Raw genomic sequence first — 21,606 nt, forward strand, 5'->3', positions numbered from 1 at the left:
AGAAGCCCACCTGCCTCTGCCGCCAGCGTTCAGAATTTAAAGGCACAGCGCCATGCCCACCAGATCTTCCGTGTCGTTAATATTTTATTGTTGTTGCTCAATTTAATGCACAGATTCTAGCTACTGAACTCCAGGGACTAGGAGAAGAGCTTCCCTTCTCTCACCGACATCAGAGCTAAAAAGTTAGTTCTATGATATTTTGACAGACTTTAAAAATTTATTTATTTGGGACTGGAGAGATGGCTCATGGGTTAAGAGCACTCTTTGCTCTTCCAGAGGTCCTGAGTTCAATTCCCAGAAACCACATGGTGGCTCCCAACCATCTATAATGTGATCTGGTGCCCTCTTCTGGCCTGCAGGTGTACATGTAGACAGAATACTCACATAATAAATAAATAACCTTTAAATTTATTTATTTATTTTATTTATTTGTCAAACTGGGAATTGCACCTAGGACTTTGTGCATGCCAGGTAAGAACTTTTGTCACTGAGCTACTTGATAGCCTTTTTGGTTTGTTTTTGTTTTTTTTTTCAAGACAGAGTTTCATTATATAGCTATGGCTGTCTTGAAACTAACTCTGGGGCTGGAGAGATGGCTCAGTGGTTAAGAGCACTGACGGATCTTCCAGGGATCCTGAGTTCAATTCCCAGCAATGACATGGTGGCTCACAACCATCTATAACATGATCTGATGCCCTCTTCTGCATGTAGTTGTACATGCAGGCGGAGCATTGTATACATAATAAAAAAAAAAAAATCTTAAAAAAAAAAAAAAAAAAAAGGCACTATCTGCTCTTCCAGAGCTCCTGAGTTCACTTCCCAGCAACCACATGGTGGTTCACAACTGTCTGTAATGAGATCTGGTGCCCTCTTCTGGCTTCCTGGCACACATGCAGACAGAACATTGCATACTTAATAAATAAATAAATAAATAAATCTTTAAAAGGAAAGAAAAAAACTCACTCTGTAGACCAGGCTGGCCTTGAGCTCACAGAGATCCCTGTCTCTCTCCGCCTCCCAAGTGCTGGGATTAAAGGTGTGTGCCATTACACCTGGAACTTGATAGCCTTTTAAATAATGATTTAATGATATCTGTGTGGGCCATTTTCTTTTTATAAGTTTAAGCTCAAGTGTATATCTGTAAATAAAAATTCTAATATTTTAGCCATATAAGTGACCTTCAGATTTTTAAATGTCTTTTTAATAAACAGCTCATCAAATGAATTGTAGTTCATATTACCTGAAGTCTGATGAGAACATATTAATGAAATTGGCACAAGACCTTGAAAGCCGCACCTTGATGGTCTGTCAGATGATTGTGGTCTGGAGAGCATTTCAGAGCCTGTGCTGCTTATCCAGACCACCATTTTTCCGCTGTGTGCTGCAAATGGAAGTTATAATTACTCTGCCAACCTTGAGATTGATTTAAAAGTTCCAAAATAGCTTTTATTGCTGTGGAAGGAAATCTTGGCACAGCAGCGCAGACTTTAGGAAAGAGTCATAAATCAAGGTTTCCTTACCATGATACACTGACCTTCCTCCTCTCGGGGGGCCGGCGGGGGGGCGGTGTGGGGGGGAAAATCGTATTTTAGTCTGTATGAAAACTATACAGAAGAAAAGTGCTTTTGCAATTCACAGTGAAATAGTTGGCCAATCCTACAACCCTCCCCTCACACATACCTTAGATCTTGATGATTTTAGAGAGAAGCTGGGCTGGTTCTTGTTTCTTCTGAGTGCGTCTATCTGAATATGAACGTAGCCTGTGCTTGCCCTCAGCTTCACATGCCAGACTCTGCCCTCGTTCTTCCCGTTATCCCACATGAGTGTGGGGCTCCTTAAGCTTAAGCCGTGTTGGATGCTCAAGGACAGCAATCTCCGTACTTTAAATGGGTTAAAGGAAGAAACTTAGGCTCAGGAGAGAGAACTTTGAGTAGCCATGAATTCAAGGAAGAAACAGTCCTTGTAGTGGGTAGACTTGCCTTACAGACAATATTTATGTCAAGCAACAAGGACATTGTCATATACTGTATACTCCTTAAATTATCTGTATTTAAGGGCCTGGGTTTCTTGTTTGTTTTGTTTTGTTTTTTAGTATATGTGCTGGTGAAGCGAGCACTTTGTTTTTTAATGGCTGTGTGGCTCAATACTTTTGTAAAATCCAAGCTAAAGAAAATATTAGGAAAAGGCAATTATAAAAATATTAGTAAAAACAACATAAAACTGTACATTTTCACACTAGCATCAGATTGCTAGAAAAGCTTTTGAGTGTATTCACTTATGTTTTTACTTGGTCACATGTCAGTTAGCAAATTTATGAACCGATGTTAGTGCAGAGGCTACACTAATGCACTTCTGTACTTGTACAGCTGCACACTTATACCTGTACCTACACTTCTCTGCTTGCACACACTATGCTTCCATATTTCTGTACTTCTGCTCTTCCATATTTCTACACTTCTACACTGACAAGTTACACTTCTAAACTTCTACACTTACACACTTGTACTTGTCTATACTTGTATATTTGCCCACTTCTGTGCTGTACACTTGTACATGTCTGTACTTTAGACATGAGAGTATCTAACCTCAAATACTGTCTCTGAGCACTTCCATCTCAGCCGCTCTGGTCACAGCAGGGCGAGTGACTGTAGAGCCCCGAGGGCCACAGAGTAGAGCCTTTGCCTTTGCTTTCTTGTTTGTTGCTGCTGTTGTGATGGTCATCGGACCAGCCTGGAAACTTGCCCACCACTACGCCTTGATGCATTATCTTAGTCATGTGAATTCTGACCCACACCATGCTTGTGTTTCTGAAAATGTAGAAGTAAACTTTTAAAGTTGTTGTCATCAGGAAAAATATTTAACCTTTTTCTTCAGTCTTTGAGTGACTGTTTTGGAATAAGAAAATTCTGTTTACCTTTAACTTTGAGGTCTGAGTTGTACAGGTAAAAGAAGCTTTAAAAATACTTCACAGTGATCTTAAAATGGAGGAAGATCTTTCTGCCATCTCCCTGACATTCTTGTAGGAGGGACCATGGCTGAACGCACTGATACTTTTTGAATGGACACTTTGGCCAGAGATCAAGGGCCCTGAACAGCTCTGCTATGAAGAGCTTTGCTTGAGAGAGGCTTTGGTTAAATGAAGAAAAGCAGTTTCAGTATCTGTCCTGACATGAAAAACAGTAGCTGGGGCTGGGTAGATGGCTGAGCATAAATCTTAGCAGCACCAGCTTGGAGCTGAGGAGATGTGTGCATGCACACTCCTCACATAACATGCTGTTTACTCTTAAAATAAAGTTTTGTGTGATGGAGTAGCTCACTTCATGACTACAGACAGAAAGCAGTGAGCACAGGTGTCCTCAAGGATCTGCCCCAGTGACCTGAGTCTTCCAGCGAGTTTCCACCTTCTTAAGTTCTCAGAACCTCCCAAAACAGTGCTGTTAGCTGGGGACTAAGCCTTCCAATAGATGAGCCATTTGCATTTTCTAAACATTAATTGTTTTTAAAGAGAAAATCTGGGCCATTGGTATTAAAGTTGGTGTAACAGAAACAGTGCTAGACCATACCACAGCGCACTTCTCCCCGTGCTTAAACAGGTAATGCAACTAGATCTGGATGCGTGGTGTATATACACTTGTAATCCTAGATGTCAGGAAGCTGAGGCAGGAGGATCTGGCTGCATAGTGAGTCCAGGCCAGCCTGAGAAACATAGCAAGACTTTGTTTCCCTCTGACAGCAAAGAATCATTAGTGTCTGCAATTGCTATTAGATATACTTAGCTAATTTGGCTTTTAAAAAATGTTGAACAGATTGTGAAGTTTCTGTTTCCTATTTAGAACTTAGGGAAAAAAAGGAGTTACATGTATAATGATAAAAACATTGAGCATTGTTATATTAATTCTAACTTATTGCCTGGGGGAAAATCTAAGTGATATTACTGCAAATATTTATATTTTAATTTAATATAATTATCAACATTATTACTCTGTGTGTATGTGTGCACTACACTCAGCTGGTACACATGTGCCAGTGTGCCGCCATGAAGGAGTGTGTGGCAGCCAGAAGACAATTGCCAGGCATCAGCTCTCTATTGCATCTGTGGTTCTGGGCGTTGAACTCAGTTCATCAGGTTTGAGAAGAAAACACTTTCACCTGCCGAGTCATCTCGCTGGTTTAGCTGTTTCTGCCAGCTTGCATGACTTTTTTTTTTTTTTTTAATAGTATGTAAATGCAGGTTTATTGGAATTGGCCATGCAGTGGGGAAGGGTTTTATGATGAAGATATAAGGTAATAAGATACAAGATATTAGAATATATGAAGTCTATTAAGTGAGCATGGGGGGAGAGAAGGAAAGGAGGGAGGGGTACCCCAGAGAGAGACTGAGGTAGAGAAATAGAGGGTGAGAGGAAGAGTAAAGGAAGGGGGGGGGCAGGGAGAGAGAGAGAGAGAGAGAGAGCCACTTGCATGACTTTTAATAAGATAGTTTTTAGAGTATTAATAGTTTTTAAAGTAATTATTGCCTGAAGAATGTAATTAAAATTTGCATTTTAGGAGGCTTGCTGATTAAAGTTGAAAATTAATTGTTAACTCAGATGATTAAGGTGTAAGTTGATTGATTACCTGGACTCTTACTGAGTCTTGTATATTATGTGTTTTGGTTTGTTTTTGTTGTTGTTTGTTTTGTTTTTTGTGAGACAAGGTTTCTCTGTGTAGCCTTAGCTGTCCTGGACTCCCTTTGTAGAACAGGCTGGCCTCGAACTTATGAAGATCTGTCTACCTCTGCCTCCCAAGTGCTGAGATTAAAGGCGCGTGCCACCACTTCCCAGCTTATGTGTTTTTAAAGGAGCTTTTCATTGTGAAATGTAAAGCACACATAGGACCAATTAATAGAACTTGGCCAGCATCTCAATACCCTCCTCAGTCCTCTTCTGACTCACTCCCCTTCTTCTCCAAGTATAGCCACTGATTGTCACAGTAAAGGCTTTCATATTTTTCACTACATCATCGTCATCATCATCTCTAATCACCAGAGCTTTGCCTACTTTTAAAAGTTTATGTATTTGGAAACTGGGCGTGTAGTTTAGTGGGGGAAGTGCTTACCTAGCACACAAGAATCCATATATTCGGGGCTGGAGAGATGGTACAGTGGTTAAGAACATTGGCTGCTCTTCCAGAGGACCTGGATTCAATTCCCAGAATCCATGTGGCAGCTGACAACTGTCTGTAACTCTAATTCCAGGAGATCTGACAGCCTCACAAAGACATACATGCAGCCAAAACACCAATGTACATAAATAAACAACAAGTATATTCAGTACTCTGCACCACATACAGTTGTCCTGATGGCATAACTGTGATCTCAGCACTGGGGAGGTAAGTGCAGGAAGATCAGGAGTTCAAGGCTGCATAGCAAGTTTGAGGCCATCCTGAGCTACATGAGACCCTGTCTCTAAAAGACTTTTTAATATATGTGATGAGTATGGTGGTACATGCCTTAATCCCAGCTCTTGAGAGGCAAAAACAGGCTGATCACTCAGTTGAAAATTAGCCAGGTCTACATAGAGAATTCAGGATATCCAGGGCACATAGTGAGACCATGTCTCAAAAACAAAACAGAAAAACAAAAGTTTATATAGACGTAGATTTTAACAAGAGGTCCGTGTGTGTGTGTGTATGTGTGTGTGTTTATATTTGTGAGATAACATCATATGCAGACAAAAAATGAATGACAATGGAAAATGAAGTAGAAAAATTGCAAACAAATTTAGGAATTAAGACATGCATTTTGGCCAGTGGTGGTGCATGTCTTTAATCCCAGCACTTGGGAGGCAGAGGTAGGCAGATCTCTGTGATTTTGAGGCCAGTCTACAGAGTGAGTTCCAGGACAGCCAAGGCTACACAGAGAAACTCTGACTTGAAAAACCAAAACAGAAAGCAAAAAACAAAGACATGCATTTTGGCTGGGCAGTGGTGGCTCATGCCTTTAATCACAGCACTTGGGAGGCAGAGGCAGGTGGATCTCCTTGAGCTCGAGGCCAGCCTGGTCTGCAGAGCGAGTTCCAGGAGAGCCAGAGAAACCCTGTCTTGAAAAAAACAAAAAACAAAACAAAAACAAAACACAAAAAACAAACAAACAAACAACAAAAAACCAAAAACCCAAAACATGCATTTTGCCTCTAACTAGCAAGGAGTCCTTGAGCAAGTCCAGAGTATTGATTTATTGTGTTTGTTTTTTTTCGAGGCAGGGCCTCACTTTGTAGCTCTGGCTGTTGTAGACCTCACTGTGTAGTCCATGCTGGCTGGCTTCAGACTCTAAAGATCCACCTGCCTCTGCTCCCAAGTACTGAGATTAAAGGCATGCACCATTGCACCTGGCTAAGTCCTCGAATTTTTAGCTGTCTTCTTTTTCATTGTTTAAAACATGAAGAAATGGGTTTAAAATAGTTGTAAAGTAGTCTCACTATAACATTGTTGAAACTGGATAAATGTCACACTAAGCCTTGCTTTTCCTTTTGCTTTCCTTAGGTTGTCTTGGAGACACCCAGTTTTGTTTCAGATTCCGCCAGTCTTCTGGGAGGAGGGTGTCACTGCATTGTCTTCTTGATCAATTTGACAAAGACTTACCAGTTTACTTAAAGGTTGGGAAAGTGGTCATGGAAAAATGCCCATGTGAGAGGAAACATTGCTTTAGAGCTAGTTTATTTACTCACCTTTGATAACATTTCAATATTGTTTGCCTTTTTTAGGGTAGGCGTTATTTTATTATCTAGCTGGGTTTCTTAAATAGTCAAAGTGATAAGGATTCAGTATGTGAGTGGAATTGACTATAAAGTTACGATTCTGGAAATGATGTCATAGTAAATTGTAAAAACTGACTAGTATAGCGGTCCTTGGTTGTGCAGGTGGAGTGGCAATATGCCATAAATACCCCTTTGCCAGTATCTAGATTTTATTATTACTTATCAGTGTTTACTGCAAAATTTAACAATGTAGCATTGGGAAAGATACTGACTTTGATGGTTTTCTGGTTTCAGTTTGCTAGTGCAGATGTGAATGAAGAACACCGGCTCATGGTTCCTAGGAAAAGTCCCACCTCTAGTTCTTGGGTTATGGTTTTACTCTTAATGCAAGTTGGCAGGTTCTTTATTCTGATTTTTGTTTGTTGATAGGAAGTATGACTAGCTTTTATGTATTGCTCACACATTGACTTGGGTCACTAAGGAAGCCCAGTGTTCCTGTTAAAGGATGTCTGTGTATGTATGTACATATGTGTTGTTAAAAAGAATGACAAGTCCCAGTCATTTGATTTTACCATTGAAGACTCAGGAGCCAGATGCTGGGTGTAAGCCTACAATTTCAGAGAAGCAGAGAAAGCGCCCAGCTGACCTTCCTTCTCAGCTCACATCCCAGAGGAAAAAGCCAGAAGCTAAAAGCCGAAAGTTCCGAGCTCCCTCTCCATGCTGTCTTAAATACCCTTCTCTCGGTGTCTTTCCTTTCAGTTGACTCCCTGTCTGTTGGATTCCTGCTCCGCCTCTTGACCTAGGGCTGACTTTATTTAATCCTGTGTACAGAAAGCTCTTGAATTAAAGCTGTGTGCTAGGGCTGAGCCACTCCACCACTAGAAACAGGTTTTACAATTCACAATCTCGGGGTTCACAATGGGATCAAATGTCCAATAACACATATATATATATATTGTACACACACACATATGCATATACATGCATAAAATTTTTTGTCTCTTCTTTCATAGAAAGATCCTGCATATTTTTATGGATACGTGTATTTTCGCCAAGTTCGAGATAAAACTCTTAAAAGAGGCTACTTTCAGAAGGTAATTTTTATGTGCACTATTAAAGTGTTTTATGTTGTGACTCAGAAAGTGAGAGCTGGACCTGATAGTGGCCTGCCTGTGATCTAAACATTTGGAAGGTGGAGATAGAAAAAAAAATCAGAATTTGAGACCACCTGGGACTACATGAGATCCTGTCTGAATTCCCCAGCCCCAAAATAGAAATAGTTAAACTTAATGTCTCAAGTTTTTATGTTTTACTTGTACCTTTTTAAAAAATTATAGGCATCTGCATTTATTTATTTACTTACTTATTTAAATAAGATCTGACTGTATATGTAACTCTGGTTGTTCTGGAACTTGTGTAGACCTGACTGGCCCCATCATACTCACAGAAATCCACCTGCCTCTGCCGCCGGAGTACAGAGATTAAGGTATGTGCCACCATGTTCCAGTATTTTGGTTTTTTTTGTTTGGTTGGTTTTTTTCTTGTTTTTCAAGACAGAGTTTTTCTGTGTTATTTTGGCTTTCTTGAACTCACTTTGCAGAGAGGCTGGCCTACAACTCACAGTGATCTGTCTGCCTCTGCCTTCCAAGTGCTGGGATTAACCACCATACCTGGCCCCATGTTCCAGTTTTTAACTATTGAATTTTTGCTGTCTCTGTACTGGACTTCTGATAAACTGTTATGTTTTAGTTAATTCATAGAAGAATTCTACTGCATTTGTTAGTTTGTTTTTGGTTTTAGTTCTCTGTGTAGCCTTGGCTGTCCTGGACTTGCTTTGTAGACCAGGCTGGCCTCAAATTTACAGAGATCCACCTGCCTGTGACTCCCAGAGTGCTGGGATTACAGGCATGGGCCACTGTGCCCAGCTTTTACTGCATTTTGACATTTTAGAATAAAGAAAAAAAATTAGCAAGCGTAATAGTCTTACAACCTGTAAAAACTTGCAGGTTTTTTTTTGATGAGTCAATAAAATAAGTAAAATTAATAACATCTTAGCCATTATTCCTTCCAACCTAAATGTACAGTCTTTTTCATAAATTAAATGAAGAGGCAGAAATCAATCATTCCTATTCTTTTTTTTATTAATTTATTTATTCACTTTACATCCTGGTCATAGCCCCCTCCTTCCTCTCCTCCCAGTCCCACCCTTCCTACCGAGTTCCTCCTCCTCTATTACTCGGAGAAGGAGAGCCCCTCCCCTTACCCACCCACCCCAGCTCATCAAGTTGTGTCAGGACTGAGTTCATCCTCTTTTCCTGTGTCCTGGCAAGGCAGACCCATGAAGGGGAAATGACCAAATAACACGCAATGGAGTCCATGTCAGAGACAGCCCTCGCTCCCCTTACTACTGGACCCATATGTACCTTGAGCTGCCCATGGGCTACATCTGTGTAAGGGACCTAGGTCCAGTCCATGCATGGTCCTAGGTTGGTGTTTCAGACTCCACAGGCTCCTCTGGGCCCTGGTTAGTTGGCTCTATTGGTCTTCTTGGGGAGCTCTTGTCACTCCAGATCCTTTTATTTTTCCGTCCACTTTTCCACTAGACTCCCTATGCTTTACCCAGTGTTTGGCTGTGGGTCTCAGCCTCTGTTTTAAACCGCTGCTGTATGGAGCCTCTCAGAAGACAACTCTGATAGGCTCCTGCCTGTTAGCCTAGCAGAGTATCATTAATAATGTCAGGGGTTGGCTCTCTTCCATGGAGTGGGCCTTGGGTTGGGCCAGGCTGGACAGTCCCTCAATCTTTTTCATCTGTTCTATCTTTATCCCTGCATGTCTTGTCGGCAGGGTAAGTTTTGGGTCAAAGTTTTTGAATCATTCTTATTCTAATGTAAGCTATTAAGACATAACTTTTTCCATTTGTAATACAAAAATTTTAATGCCCACTAATTAATGTTGAATGGAAAGGTAAAATGTAGTTTGGAGACTGGTCAGCAGTTAAGAGCATTTTCTACTACTGCGGAGGACAGGAGTTCAGTTGCTAGCAACCACAGCTTACAAGTACCTATAACCAACTCCAATGAATCTGCAGCTTTCTTCTGGCCTCTGGACAGCCATACATATACACATAAATAAAAATAAAATTGTAATAAAAAAGAACAGCTTTCAAGAAAAAAACCCAGCATTTAAAAATTAGTGTAGTTGTTATCTAAACTGATCATACTTGCCATTTTGATGTGTGTGGTTAGCCTAGGACAGCTGAACTGTAGAACATAGCAGGCATAGGGATTTGGGCCAAACACCACAGTTAGTTATTTCCTTAGTAGGAAGACTTCATGTGGCTAATTTTTGATATTGCTATGTTGTAGACAATAGGTCAGTATCTTAGTTTGTTTCTATTGCTGTGATAAAATGCCCTGACCAAACAACTCGGGGGAGAATGCAGTGTATTAGCTGTAGTTCTAGGTCATACAGTGCGCCTTTGTGGAGCGTTCACAGTGGCAGTGGCTCGGGAACATGATGACTTGCATCCACATGATTACATCCATAGCATGCTCAGCCTGTTCTTCTCACTCTTAGACAGTTCAGGATCCCCTGGTTAGGAAATGGTTTTAACCGTAGTGGGCGGGTCTTCTTACCACAATTAACATAGTCAAGATAATCTCCCACAAACATAGGCCAGCCTGATATACAGGATCATTTATTGATATTCTCTTCTTGGGTGGTTATGACTGTCTGCAGTTGACAGTTAAAACTAACAATTATACTTGGCTTTTAAAATTGTCCATTATAGTAGTCTGTCTGTTGGGGAAATTGGTTTACCTGAAAAGCAGGAGTATCTGTGAACATGCCTCTAGTTCCTGTGGTTCTCAACCTTCCTCTTGTTGTGGTGACCTCAATAATAACATTGTTTTTGTTGCTGTTTTGTAACTGTAATTTTGCTACTGTTATGAATTGTAATGTAAATGTTTGGTATATAGGATGTCTGATATGCAACCCCTGTGAAAGGGCTCTTCGACTCCCAAAGGCGCCATGATCCACAGCCTGAGAACCACTCCTTAAAGCATAATAAGATTAAACATTTTATGTTCCTCAGTCATGATTTTGTATTTTCTTTTAACCATGTATTGTAAAAATCTTTCATTTCAAAACCCATACTTTTTTTTTTGCTTAATTTTAGCTCAATAATTTGTTCATAAAAATATAAACGGCAAGCCAGGCATGGTGGTGCACGCCTTTAATCCCAGCACTTGGGAGGCAGAGGCAGGTGGATCACTGTGAGTTCGAGGCTAGCCTGGTGTATAAAGTGAGTCCAGGACAACCAAGGCTACACAGAGAGACCCTGCTTTGAAAACCCAACAAAACAAAACAAAACTACCATAAATGGCAGCCGGACAAGGTGGCACATGCCTTTAGTCCCAGTACTCAGGAGGGAGAGGCAAACAGATCACTGTGAGTTCGAGGTCAGCCTGGTCTACAAAGTAAGTCCAGGACAGCCAAAGCTACACACATAGAAACCCTGTCGCAAAAACAAACAAACAATAATAATAATATTAATAAAAGATACTTAAAAACATAAACGGCAAACTTAAATTATAATCATTAGGCATTAAAAAACCCTTTCTCCCCTTTCTTTCTTCAGTCTTTGGTTTTGATCAGCAAACTACCTTATATTCATTTTTTTCACACCGTACTCAAACAGATAGCACCAGAATATTTTGAAAAGAATGAACCTTACTTGGAAGCAGGTAAGTTAAATACTATATGAGTCATGTACTGTGTGTGTGTCTGTGAGAGCAGGTATATCTGTTCATGCATATCTACATGTTTTCAGAGGCATATGTGTATAAGTGCACATGCCCATGTCGGGAGAGCCAGATGTGAATTTTCGGTGGTGTTCTTTAGGAGTCACTCTCCTTGATTTTTGAGGCAGGGTCTCTTACTGAGACCTGCGGCTTTCTAATTAGGATAGGCTGACTGACTAGTAAGCCCCAGTGAGCCTCCTGTCTCCTCCTCCCTGGTACTTGAATCACAACCATGCATCCCTGACATGACTGTTCTTGTGTGAGTTCTGGGCATCAAACTCCGCTCCTCATGCTTGTGACTTTCCCCAGCTCAAGGTGTGTTCTCTTTTAAGATTTAATTTTGGTTTTCATTTATTTATTTATTTGCTTACTTTGTGTGTGTGTGTGTGTGTGTGTGTGTGTGTGTTTGTGTGTGCGTGCATACCTTGGAGGCCAGAGCGATCAGATACCTTGGAGCTGAAGTTACAAGCCTCTGTGAGCTACTTGACATGGATTTTGGGAACCAAACTTTAGTCTGTTGGCAGAGCTGTTATCACGTATAACATTTGAGGCAACTCTTCATCCCTACACCCAAGTTATATACTCTTAATTAAAGAGTTTGAATAAAGTGGAAATTAATATTCTAAAAAATCAAAAGAGCATATAAAACTTACATGATGTGAGGGAGATACAGAACATTTGGTCTGGCATCTTTCCTATAAATACTAAAAATGCTCTTTGATTCTATCTACTGTAATAACATAAATGGAGTCTGTTAGAGTTAGTAAAAAGGTTTTGAACTGGTTGTTCTTGGAGTACCACTGAACAGAAATCCAGAAATAGAAACAGTAGTTAAAAAATAAATAGTAAAGCTCCCTTTGAGCCTACTTGTCATTCAATAGGTTTTTTGATTGTTGTTTTTATTTTTATTTTGTTTTTCAAGACAGGGTTTCTCTGTGTAGCTCTGGCTGTCCTGGACTTGCTTTGTAGACCAGGCTGGCCTTAAACTCACAGAGATCTGCCTGCCTCTGCCTCCCAAGTGCTGGTATTAAAGGTATGCCCTACCACACCTGGCTCAAAGGGTTTTTCTTTTTAATTAGAAAAAATTTTATTGGTGTGTGTGTGTGTGTGTGTGTGAGAGAGAGAGAGAAAGAGAGAGAGAGAGAGAAACAGACAGACAGACAGACAGACGGAGATATCCTGACATCAGTAGAAAAAAACTAAACTCAGGCTTTTTTGCAAGAGCAGGAAACACTCTTTTTTTAAAACAATTTTTATTTATTTTTACTTTTTAAGACTTATTTTATTATTATGTATATAGTGTTATCTGCTTGTTTACCTGCAGGCCAGAAGAGGGCACCAGGTTACATTATACATGGTTGTGAGCCACCATGTGGTTGCTGGGAATTGAACTCAGGACCTTTGGAAGAGCAGGTGGTGCTCTTAACCACTAAGCCATCTCTCCAGCCCCAGGAAACACTCTTAACAGCTAAGCCATCTCTCTAGTTCCCATTAAACAGTTAATCAGTATATCCTAGAAATGTAATGTAAATGAATGCAGTGAAAGAAATATAAATTAAATATTTCATCAATTTTACTTTTCTTTATCTGCTGTTATTATTAATATATTTCTTCCATGTTACAAAAAAGGTCTAACCTGTAACACCCATTTTAAATATTTTAACTTTCTACGTACATTAAGAAAATATTTTGGAGTGAGTTAACCCAGAAGCAGAAAGAGTCAAATGGTATATACTCACTTATATCTGGGCCCAAGGGATATGTCTCATGAAAGTCTTCACTTACCAGGAAAGTGGGACAGAGGGGAGGACATCCTATTGGGACTCTAGGTGAGAGAAGCATGGGAGAATGGGGAAATAGAAAGATCCAGAGAGTCCTAGAAACCTACAAAAAGAACATTATGATGGGCAGATCTGGGTCCAGGGGTCCTGCTCAAACTATAGCACCAGCCAAGGACAATACGTGCAATAAACTTCGAATCCCTACCCAGATCTAGCCGATGGACAGGACATTCTCCACAGTTAAGTGGAGAGTGGGGACTGACTTTCACACGAACTCTGGGGCCCCATATTTGACCACGTCCCCTTGATAGGGAGGCCTGGTGGCACTCAGAGGAAGGATAGCAGGCTACCAAGAAGACTTGATACCCTATGATCATATACAGAGGGAGGAGGTCCCCCTCAGTCACAGTCATAGGGGAGGGTTGAATAAGGGAAAAATGGGAGGGAGGAATGGGAAGATACAAGGGATAGGTTAACAATTTAGATGTAATATGAATAAATTAATAAAATACATTAAAGAAAATATTTTGTTACATTTTCAGCTTGTAATGATGTTGACCGATGGCCTGCCCCATTGCCAGGGAAAACACTGCATCTGCCTATCATGGGAGTACTAATGAAGGTAACAACCTACTGTAATCTCACTTGTCTGTGCTTTAAAGAACTCTATAGAAAGCTCACACATGAGTTTTGCTTTTTTAACAACCTGATGACATTTAGTACTGTTTCTGCCTTCACTGTTGTTTTTGCTGTGAGGCATTACAGATACACCACAGTTTATCCTGCTTACAGAATCCTTCTAGCCAGGCATTGCCCCTTGTAGAGTTTGTGCAGCAGTGTTGTTCCAGAAAAAAGTGCCTCCCCCTCGAATCCTGCAGTAAGGGTGATAAGCAGAAGCAGAGCACTTGTGGTATTGAGTGTGAGTTGCTGATAAAATTAAGATAGCTAGAAAAGTCACTGGTTTTCAGCTCTAAATGGTCTTTTAACATTTAATGTCAAACCAAGCATGTTTATCTTGGAATATTCTCTGCTACAATGAGGATTTTTTTTTTTTCTGTTTCTTTTTTCTCTCTGTGGATTATGGATTGAACCTAGGGCCTCACAGCACTAAGCAAGTGCTTTACCACTGTGCTATGTCCCTAACTCATTGTTTTGTTTTTAAGGCATTTTACTCTCAAATTTTGTATGAATGTATTCAAGTTCTTTGCAATTCATATATTTGTGACATTGGATTTATTCATATCAGTGTTCCTTCTTTAGATTTGCTTGTTTTGTGTATGTATTTCCCCCACCCCTGTTTGGGCAAACATAAAAAAAAAAAATACTGATAGCACTGGGTTGACAGTTCCCATTGTTTCCTGTGGGATTTATTCAGAAGTTTGGCAGGCTCGAGAGGGTGTGTTTGGGTGTGAGTTTATGAAGCAGAGACTGGAAAGGTAGGCGGGAAGTCTGCGAAGCTGATGTCCTTATTGTGCTTCCAGCACATTTGCTCCTTGGTTTTTAGTGGCCTCTGTTTGTAGACATGGGAACTTTGGTTTCCCTGCTTTCTTCTGTAGCTAAAAATGAATACCTGTAGTGCTAAAATCCTACATAAATAGATATTTTACATGTAGTTATAGCATTTTAGAAATGCTGGCTGTGTCCTTGTAGTAGCCAGAGACGTCACGCCTCATACAGATGAAGGTACTATCTTCTCTATTTGTCACTTAAGGTGCGGATTCCCACATGCCATGACAAGCCTGGGACCACTCAGATGGTGCAGTTAACTCAGCAGGTACTGTGACGCTAAAATGATCACAACATAGTTTCTGGGCCTGTTAATATATTTCTGAACATACTGAAACACCCATTACTTTTCCAGTTAATTGGTGATAAACTTTGTTACATTTCTTGTTAGAAATGTTGTGTTGTTCCTATCTCAGTAGGTACTGGAGAACTCAGAGTTTATGTTGCAATTGTGGAGACAAAACGACAGTAAACACTTTAAAAGAAGTTTAATTCTGGCAAAAGCTGTTCTCTTAGAAGGGTAGCCAGCAGAATCCTAATTTTAGAAGACTCCATCAAAAGCATTCCGGAACTTTTATTTTTCTGAAAGCAGTTTCTGTTCATCTCAGTTTGAGTCTTTGGTGAAATAGTCCGGCTGCTTTATTACTGCTCCCTTTGGTCTTTGTGTAAAGCTGGAGAGCAGCAGGAAAACCAGCTGCACTTGTTTCATGTGCCTTAGTGTCAATGGTAGTTATGCAGTGCAGTTGTGTTGCACATCTGGCCATTGGGTTGATTCTTAGAGTGTTTGTGCTTTTCTCTGACGTTTTCTGTACTGGGAGACTGATAAGACCCATTCTCTCTGAAAGAAGAGAAACTTGTCAAAGTGAACAGAGCAATATAGCTTTTTTATTGTGCGATAATTGTATTGTTAATTTCACTTATTTATTATGTGTTTTTTGAAACAGGATCTCACTATGTAAGCCCTGCCTCACCAAGAACTTAATAGTGAGGCTGACCTTGAACTTGCATCAGTTCTCCTGCCTCTGCTTTTGGGTGCTGGTATCATAGTACAGTCATGTACCATCATGTGTCATACTTGGCTTAAGATAACCAGGTGTGGTGGTGCACAATTTTATGTCTCAGTACTAATCTCCTGTGAGTTCAAGGCTACCCTGGACTACACAGTGATTTCCAGGACATCGGAGGCTACAGTTAGACCCTGTCTTAAAAACAAAAACAAAAAACAATTTCTGTAAATTGTAGTAATATTTCTCCTAATTTTCTTCTTCTTCTTCTTTTAATCCTTTAGGCAGACACACAAACATCTATTATTTTACCTACCGTTCATGAGGTGGATCTTTTCAGGTAAAGAATAAAAAAATTGTTAGCTACTTGTCTTTTACTTTGTGATAATTGTTATAAATTAATGGAGAATGTGAATAAACCTGGAAGAAAATACTCATAATGAACCCCCAAAGATTCTTGAAAATTTGAAAAACAATATTATGTTTTACTGGCAAAATCCAGTGGTTCATCCGGGGCTGCATCTGATGAGTCTAGAAAATTGAGCTCCATATTGCGTACTACATGGTTAAATAGCTTCTGCTTCGTTTGGTACAAAAGCTGTATCATGGAGATGTTAGAAAAAGTAGAGGGTTTTTGTTTTTAAGTTGAATTTTAAATTTGGAGATGAAATGGCACAGGGTTTGTCCTTTAGTTAAAAACCTTCAGTAAAAAAAAAAAATAGAAACAACAACAAATATTATTTCTTGAATTTTTTAAATAAAATGATGTAGTCCAGTGCTTGAAAAAAGAGGAAAGAAGCAAAAAAGAAAAACTACCACTGTTTATGCTTTTTCTCCAGACAGCTGAGTAAGAATCTTTGGCACTGCGATTAAAGGCGTGCTGGGATATAAGGCGTGCTCCACCGCGCCCAGCACAGATGAACTTCCTGTTCCTTCTTTCTCTTTGTAGAGTGAGTGTGTCTGTGTATGTTCTAGAGATTGGGCCCAGGGCCTTGCACTGTGCAAAGCACATGCTCTATGCAAAACTGTCCTCCCAGCCTAGCTTTGCATTTTAAGTTATGGACATTCAGCAAATGCCCCTTGGAAAATTATTTTGTTTCCTTCAAAATACTTAGAATAGAAATTCAAATATTGTTTGGGTGACTTTTCTTCATATTGTGTGAAAGTGTGTCTCTGTAGTTTTAATTGTTAATTCTGTCCTGGCAGAGAGCTGAGTGCTGGCAGGATTTTTGTATTGTCCTTTCATTCGTTTTCTTTCTTTCTTTCTTTCTTTCTTTCTTTCTTTCTTTCTTTCTTTCTTTTTCAAGACTGGGTTTCTCTGTGTAGCCTTGACTGTCCTGGACACCACGCGGCCTGTATTGTCATTTCTGTAGCCCATCAACAGCTTTATTTTTGTAAATAACTTGTTCTTGCACAGCTGTGCAGATATTTGAAGCTTAGACAGCCCTCTATGCCCAGAGGCAATCCAAGTGTTGTGCCAGGTGTTGTCTTGCTCTTAATTGGTTGTAAAAAGGCGCTGACATCCAATATCTGGGGCAGAAAGAACAAGGGTGGAACTTCTGAGTAGAGAGAAGGACACTGGGAGACCTAGGCAGAAGGGGGACAATTGAAGTGCATAGAGGAGCGGGCCACAGTGCTAGTGTAGGTGAGTCAGTTTAGTTAGTGGCTGGGAAAGTGCCCAGCAGAAGGCCTAAGCTTTGACATATATTAGAAGTCTTCACGCCTTATTTATACCTCAGGTGGGTCCTTGAAAGTCCCACAATAAAGTATAACAAAGGATTGCTAATAAAATAGGTCTGTTACAATTGGATGATATGCTTTTATTGTTTGTCATCTGTTCTGCCTGTTGCATCTAATTTTATAAAAAGTAGGATAAGTCAAACTGATACATTGTTTAGATGGTTTTTGGTTTTCTTTTCTTTTTTGAGACAAGCCCAGAGCTCACTATCCACTATCTCACTATGTATCTGAGGATGATCTTGAACTTCTGATCCTCCTGCTGGTATTACAAGAGTGACCTCACACCTGGCTTTGATTGTGTGTGTGGGGGGGGCACACTCTCTCTTGTGTCTTTATGCATTACCACATTCTCAGTTAATTTTACAGGTCAAGCTATCAGTAGCAGGAAAAATTGGTATCAATTTGGAGTTCTTAAAATGATTATTTGGGAATTTTAAAGGCAACATTGGATAAATAATAAAGTATTTCTACTGTGTAAACTTTCTAGGTCTTTCTGCCCAGTTTTCCTTCATAGTCAGATGCTTTGGGAGCTGGTGCTGTTGGGAGAGCCCCTTGTGGTCATGGCACCATCGCCATCAGAGTCTTCTGAAACTGTATTGGCCCTTGTTAAGTGAGTACATTTGCCCCTTGGTGCTGGTCTTGTGGTATTTCCAGTCTGTGATGTTCCCCCATGCATTGCATCAGTCCATGCAACAGCTTTGTCGGAATGGATAAGAAGACTGATTCAGGTTCAGTTGGAGCTAGAGCCATGCTTTTGCTGCTTTGAGTAACACACACACACTCATTCACTAACATGAAATTAGACCTTGATAAATTCCAATTAATATTAGTGATTAGTGCTTACCTAATATTGAAATAATTTGTCTGTTGGGTGTCTATTGTTTATTTGGATGTCTCATGGTTGTGGAGTGGAATCTTGATTTCCGTGTATTCCTGTTCCACAGCTGTATTTCCCCATTAAAGTACTTCAGCGATTTTCGACCTTACTTCACTATTCATGATAGTGAATTCAAAGAATACACTACGCGTACTCAAGCTCCGTGAGTAAACACAGTAACTTTTGTTAACTCAGTGTTACTTTTATTACCAAAATTTTGTAGAATTGTGTAATAAAGCTTTTTTTCTTTTTAGACATTTATTATATATATATACAGTGCCTGCATGCCAGAAGAGGGCATCAGATCACATCATCATAGGTGGCTGTGAGCCACCATGTGGTTGCTGGGAATTGAATTCAGGACCTTTGGAAGAGCAGTCATTGCTCTTAACTTTTGAGCCATCTCTCCAACCCCATGTAATAAATTCTTAATTTAAAAAATTGACTTACTGACAAACTGATTTTTATAAAAGGTTTGGGGAGCTGTTGGTAATAACTTAGTTTTTTGAGTGGTTATACTTTATAGAATCTGTGTTGTTGTTTACAGTTACCCAACTGTGCCACTGACTTTTATTTTCATTATAAAAAAAATCCTTCTACAGCCAGGTGTGGTGGTGCACACCTTTAATCCCAGCACTCAGGAGGCAAAGGCAGGCGGATCTCTGTGAGTTCAAGGCCAGCCTGGTCTACAAAATGAGTCCAGGACAGCCAAGGCTACACAGAGAAACCCTGTCTCCAGAAAACATAACAAAACAAAAACAAATTCTTCTACTCTGTGGAAGGGATTAGCTTCTGTTTTATAATACCTTACCTTCTTTCTTAGCTAAAGTTTTAGAAGAAGAAAAATAATTTTCATTCATTTTCTCTACTGCTTGATTTTCTGTTACTGTCACAGTGTCTGCTGCAGGCTCTTTTCTTACAATAGGATTCTTTTTTTTTCTTATGTGTATGAGTGTTTTGCTTGCATGTATGTCTATGCACCACAAGCTCAGAGTGCTGATGGAGGCCAGAGGGTGTCAGATCCCCTGGAACTGGGGTTACTGATGGTTGTACGATGCCCTTTGGGTGCCAGGAAACAAGCCTGAGTGCCCTGGAATGCCTCCAGGGCTGGCCACTTCTCCCGTTCCTAGGCTAGGCTCATTTTCTTTCTTTCTTTTTTTCCTTTCCTTTTCTTTCTTTCTTTCTTTTTTTTGTTTGTTTGTTTGTTTTTGTTTTCTTGTTGTTTGTTGTTGTTATTTTTTTTCAAGACAAGGTTTCTCTGTGTAGCCCTAGCTATCCTGGACTCACTTTATAGACCAGGCTGGTCTCGAGCTCAGAGATCCACCTGCCTCTGCCTCTCCTAGTGCTGGGATAATTTCTTAATATCTATCACCATTTTCTATTTTCATTTCTTGACCTACTGAACAAGCACTCCATTGTCTTCTTTGTGTGTGTGACTTTTTTTGTTTGTTTGTTTGTTTTGAGACAGGGTCTTATATACTGTAGGCTGGCTTTGAATTTTCTATGTAGCCAAGGCTGGCCTTGAATTTCTGAGTTTCCTGATGCTGCCTTCCAACTATGAGAATGGCAGGTGTGCCATTTTTAAGATAAAATTTCTGTACATAGCCCAGATTGGCCTTAACTTTTGACCCTTCTACTAGAGCCTCCATAGCATTGAAGGTCTGCTTCACTTAAACTATCCTCCCCTCTTTGGTTTTGTTAGACGGGGTTTTTCTGTAGCCCTGGCTGGCCTCAACCTCAGAGATACACCTGCCTCTGCCTCCACCACCCAGCATGTCTAAAATACCTTAACCCTGATCCTCCTGTTTCCTGGTTATGTGGTATTGTATTTTAGTCTGCTGTGTAAACCTCTTTCTCTGCTGTACCCTTAATTGATGATCTTAGCAAAGACTGTGTTCTGGGTTCTTCTATCAGACAGATCATTTTTTCTATATAACCTTAGCAGCATCCAGGCTCTTTTTTAAAGAGGTGGCTAAGCAGGTAGAAGTGCTTGCCATGCAAGCTGCCAAGCATGAGTTTGAGCCCTAAACCCACGTACAAAGCTGGTGCAGTGGCATAAGTACTCCCACAGTTAGATGGGAGCCGGAGATAGAGACCTTTGAAGCTTGTATTTCACCAGCAGATACAATGAAAGACCCTCCTTCAGTCAGGTGGAAGGAGAGAACCAGCTCCTGAAAACTGCCTTTTGATACCACCCCCCAGTACAAGAGCATGTGTGCGCTCTCTCTCTCTCTCTCTCTCCCTCCCTCTCTCTCTCTCTCCATACTCCATAACACATACAATTAACATTTAATTAATTGTAACTAATTTAAAAGACCCTATATGAAGTTGGCATGGTAGCTCACTCCTGTAATCTTAGTGCTTGAGAGGCTGGGTAGGAAGATAGACGTGAGTTCAAAGCCCCCTGGACTAACTACAGAATAAAAACTTAGAAGATCCTATACTAATGACTAATGACTACAGAGAATATAAGAATTTTGGTTTTGGACTGGAGAGATGGCTCAGAGATTAAGGGCACTGACTGTACCTCCCGAGGTCCTGAGTTCAATTCCCAGCAACCACATGGTGGCTCACATTCATTTATAATGTGATCTGATGCCCTCTTCTGGCCTGCAGGTGTACATGCAGGCAAAGCAATATATACATAATAATAAAGAAAGAAATCTTAAAAAAAAAAAAAAAAAAAAAAAAAAAGAATTTTGGTTTCTTTAAAAAACAGAAATATACCCAGAAAATGCTCTACCACACAACAAGGACATATGCTCAACCATGTTCATAGCAGCCTTATTCATAATAGCCAGAACCTGGAAATAGCCTAAATGTCCCTCAGTTGAAGAATGGATAAAGAAACTATGGTACATTTACACTATGGAATACTACTCGGCTATTAAAAACAAGGAAATCCTGAAATTTGTGGACAAATGGATGGAACCAGAAACAATCATACTGAGCGAGTTAACTTAGAAGCAGAAAGACTTACATGGTATATACTCACTTATAATTAGGCACTAGCCCAAAAGGCATGTCCCATGAAAGTCTTCTCTTACCAGGAGATTGGGATAGATGTGAGGACATCCTACTGGGACTCTAGGTAAGAGAAATATAGGAGATGGGGAAGTAGAAGGATCTAGAGGGTCCTAGAAACCCATAAGAAGAACA

The 21,606-nt window shown here is 40.1% G+C and overlaps 1 protein-coding gene across 1 annotated transcript in view; it reads left to right on the forward strand.

The window, feature by feature from the left end:
- Dennd6a (DENN domain containing 6A) overlaps positions 1 to 21,606 on the forward strand; it is a 54,362-nt gene that overhangs the window by 13,004 nt on the left and 19,752 nt on the right. The window contains exons 4-11 of the mRNA XM_051140550.1: positions 6,523 to 6,635; positions 7,751 to 7,831; positions 11,377 to 11,482; positions 13,863 to 13,942; positions 15,032 to 15,094; positions 16,115 to 16,170; positions 18,058 to 18,180; positions 18,515 to 18,610. Of these exons, the coding sequence (XP_050996507.1) occupies positions 6,523 to 6,635; positions 7,751 to 7,831; positions 11,377 to 11,482; positions 13,863 to 13,942; positions 15,032 to 15,094; positions 16,115 to 16,170; positions 18,058 to 18,180; positions 18,515 to 18,610 (718 nt within the window). The remainder of the gene's footprint in view (positions 1 to 6,522; positions 6,636 to 7,750; positions 7,832 to 11,376; positions 11,483 to 13,862; positions 13,943 to 15,031; positions 15,095 to 16,114; positions 16,171 to 18,057; positions 18,181 to 18,514; positions 18,611 to 21,606) is intronic.

This window comes from Acomys russatus, chromosome 3 (genome assembly GCF_903995435.1).
Source record: "Acomys russatus chromosome 3, mAcoRus1.1, whole genome shotgun sequence".
Lineage (NCBI taxonomy): Eukaryota > Metazoa > Chordata > Mammalia > Rodentia > Muridae > Acomys > Acomys russatus.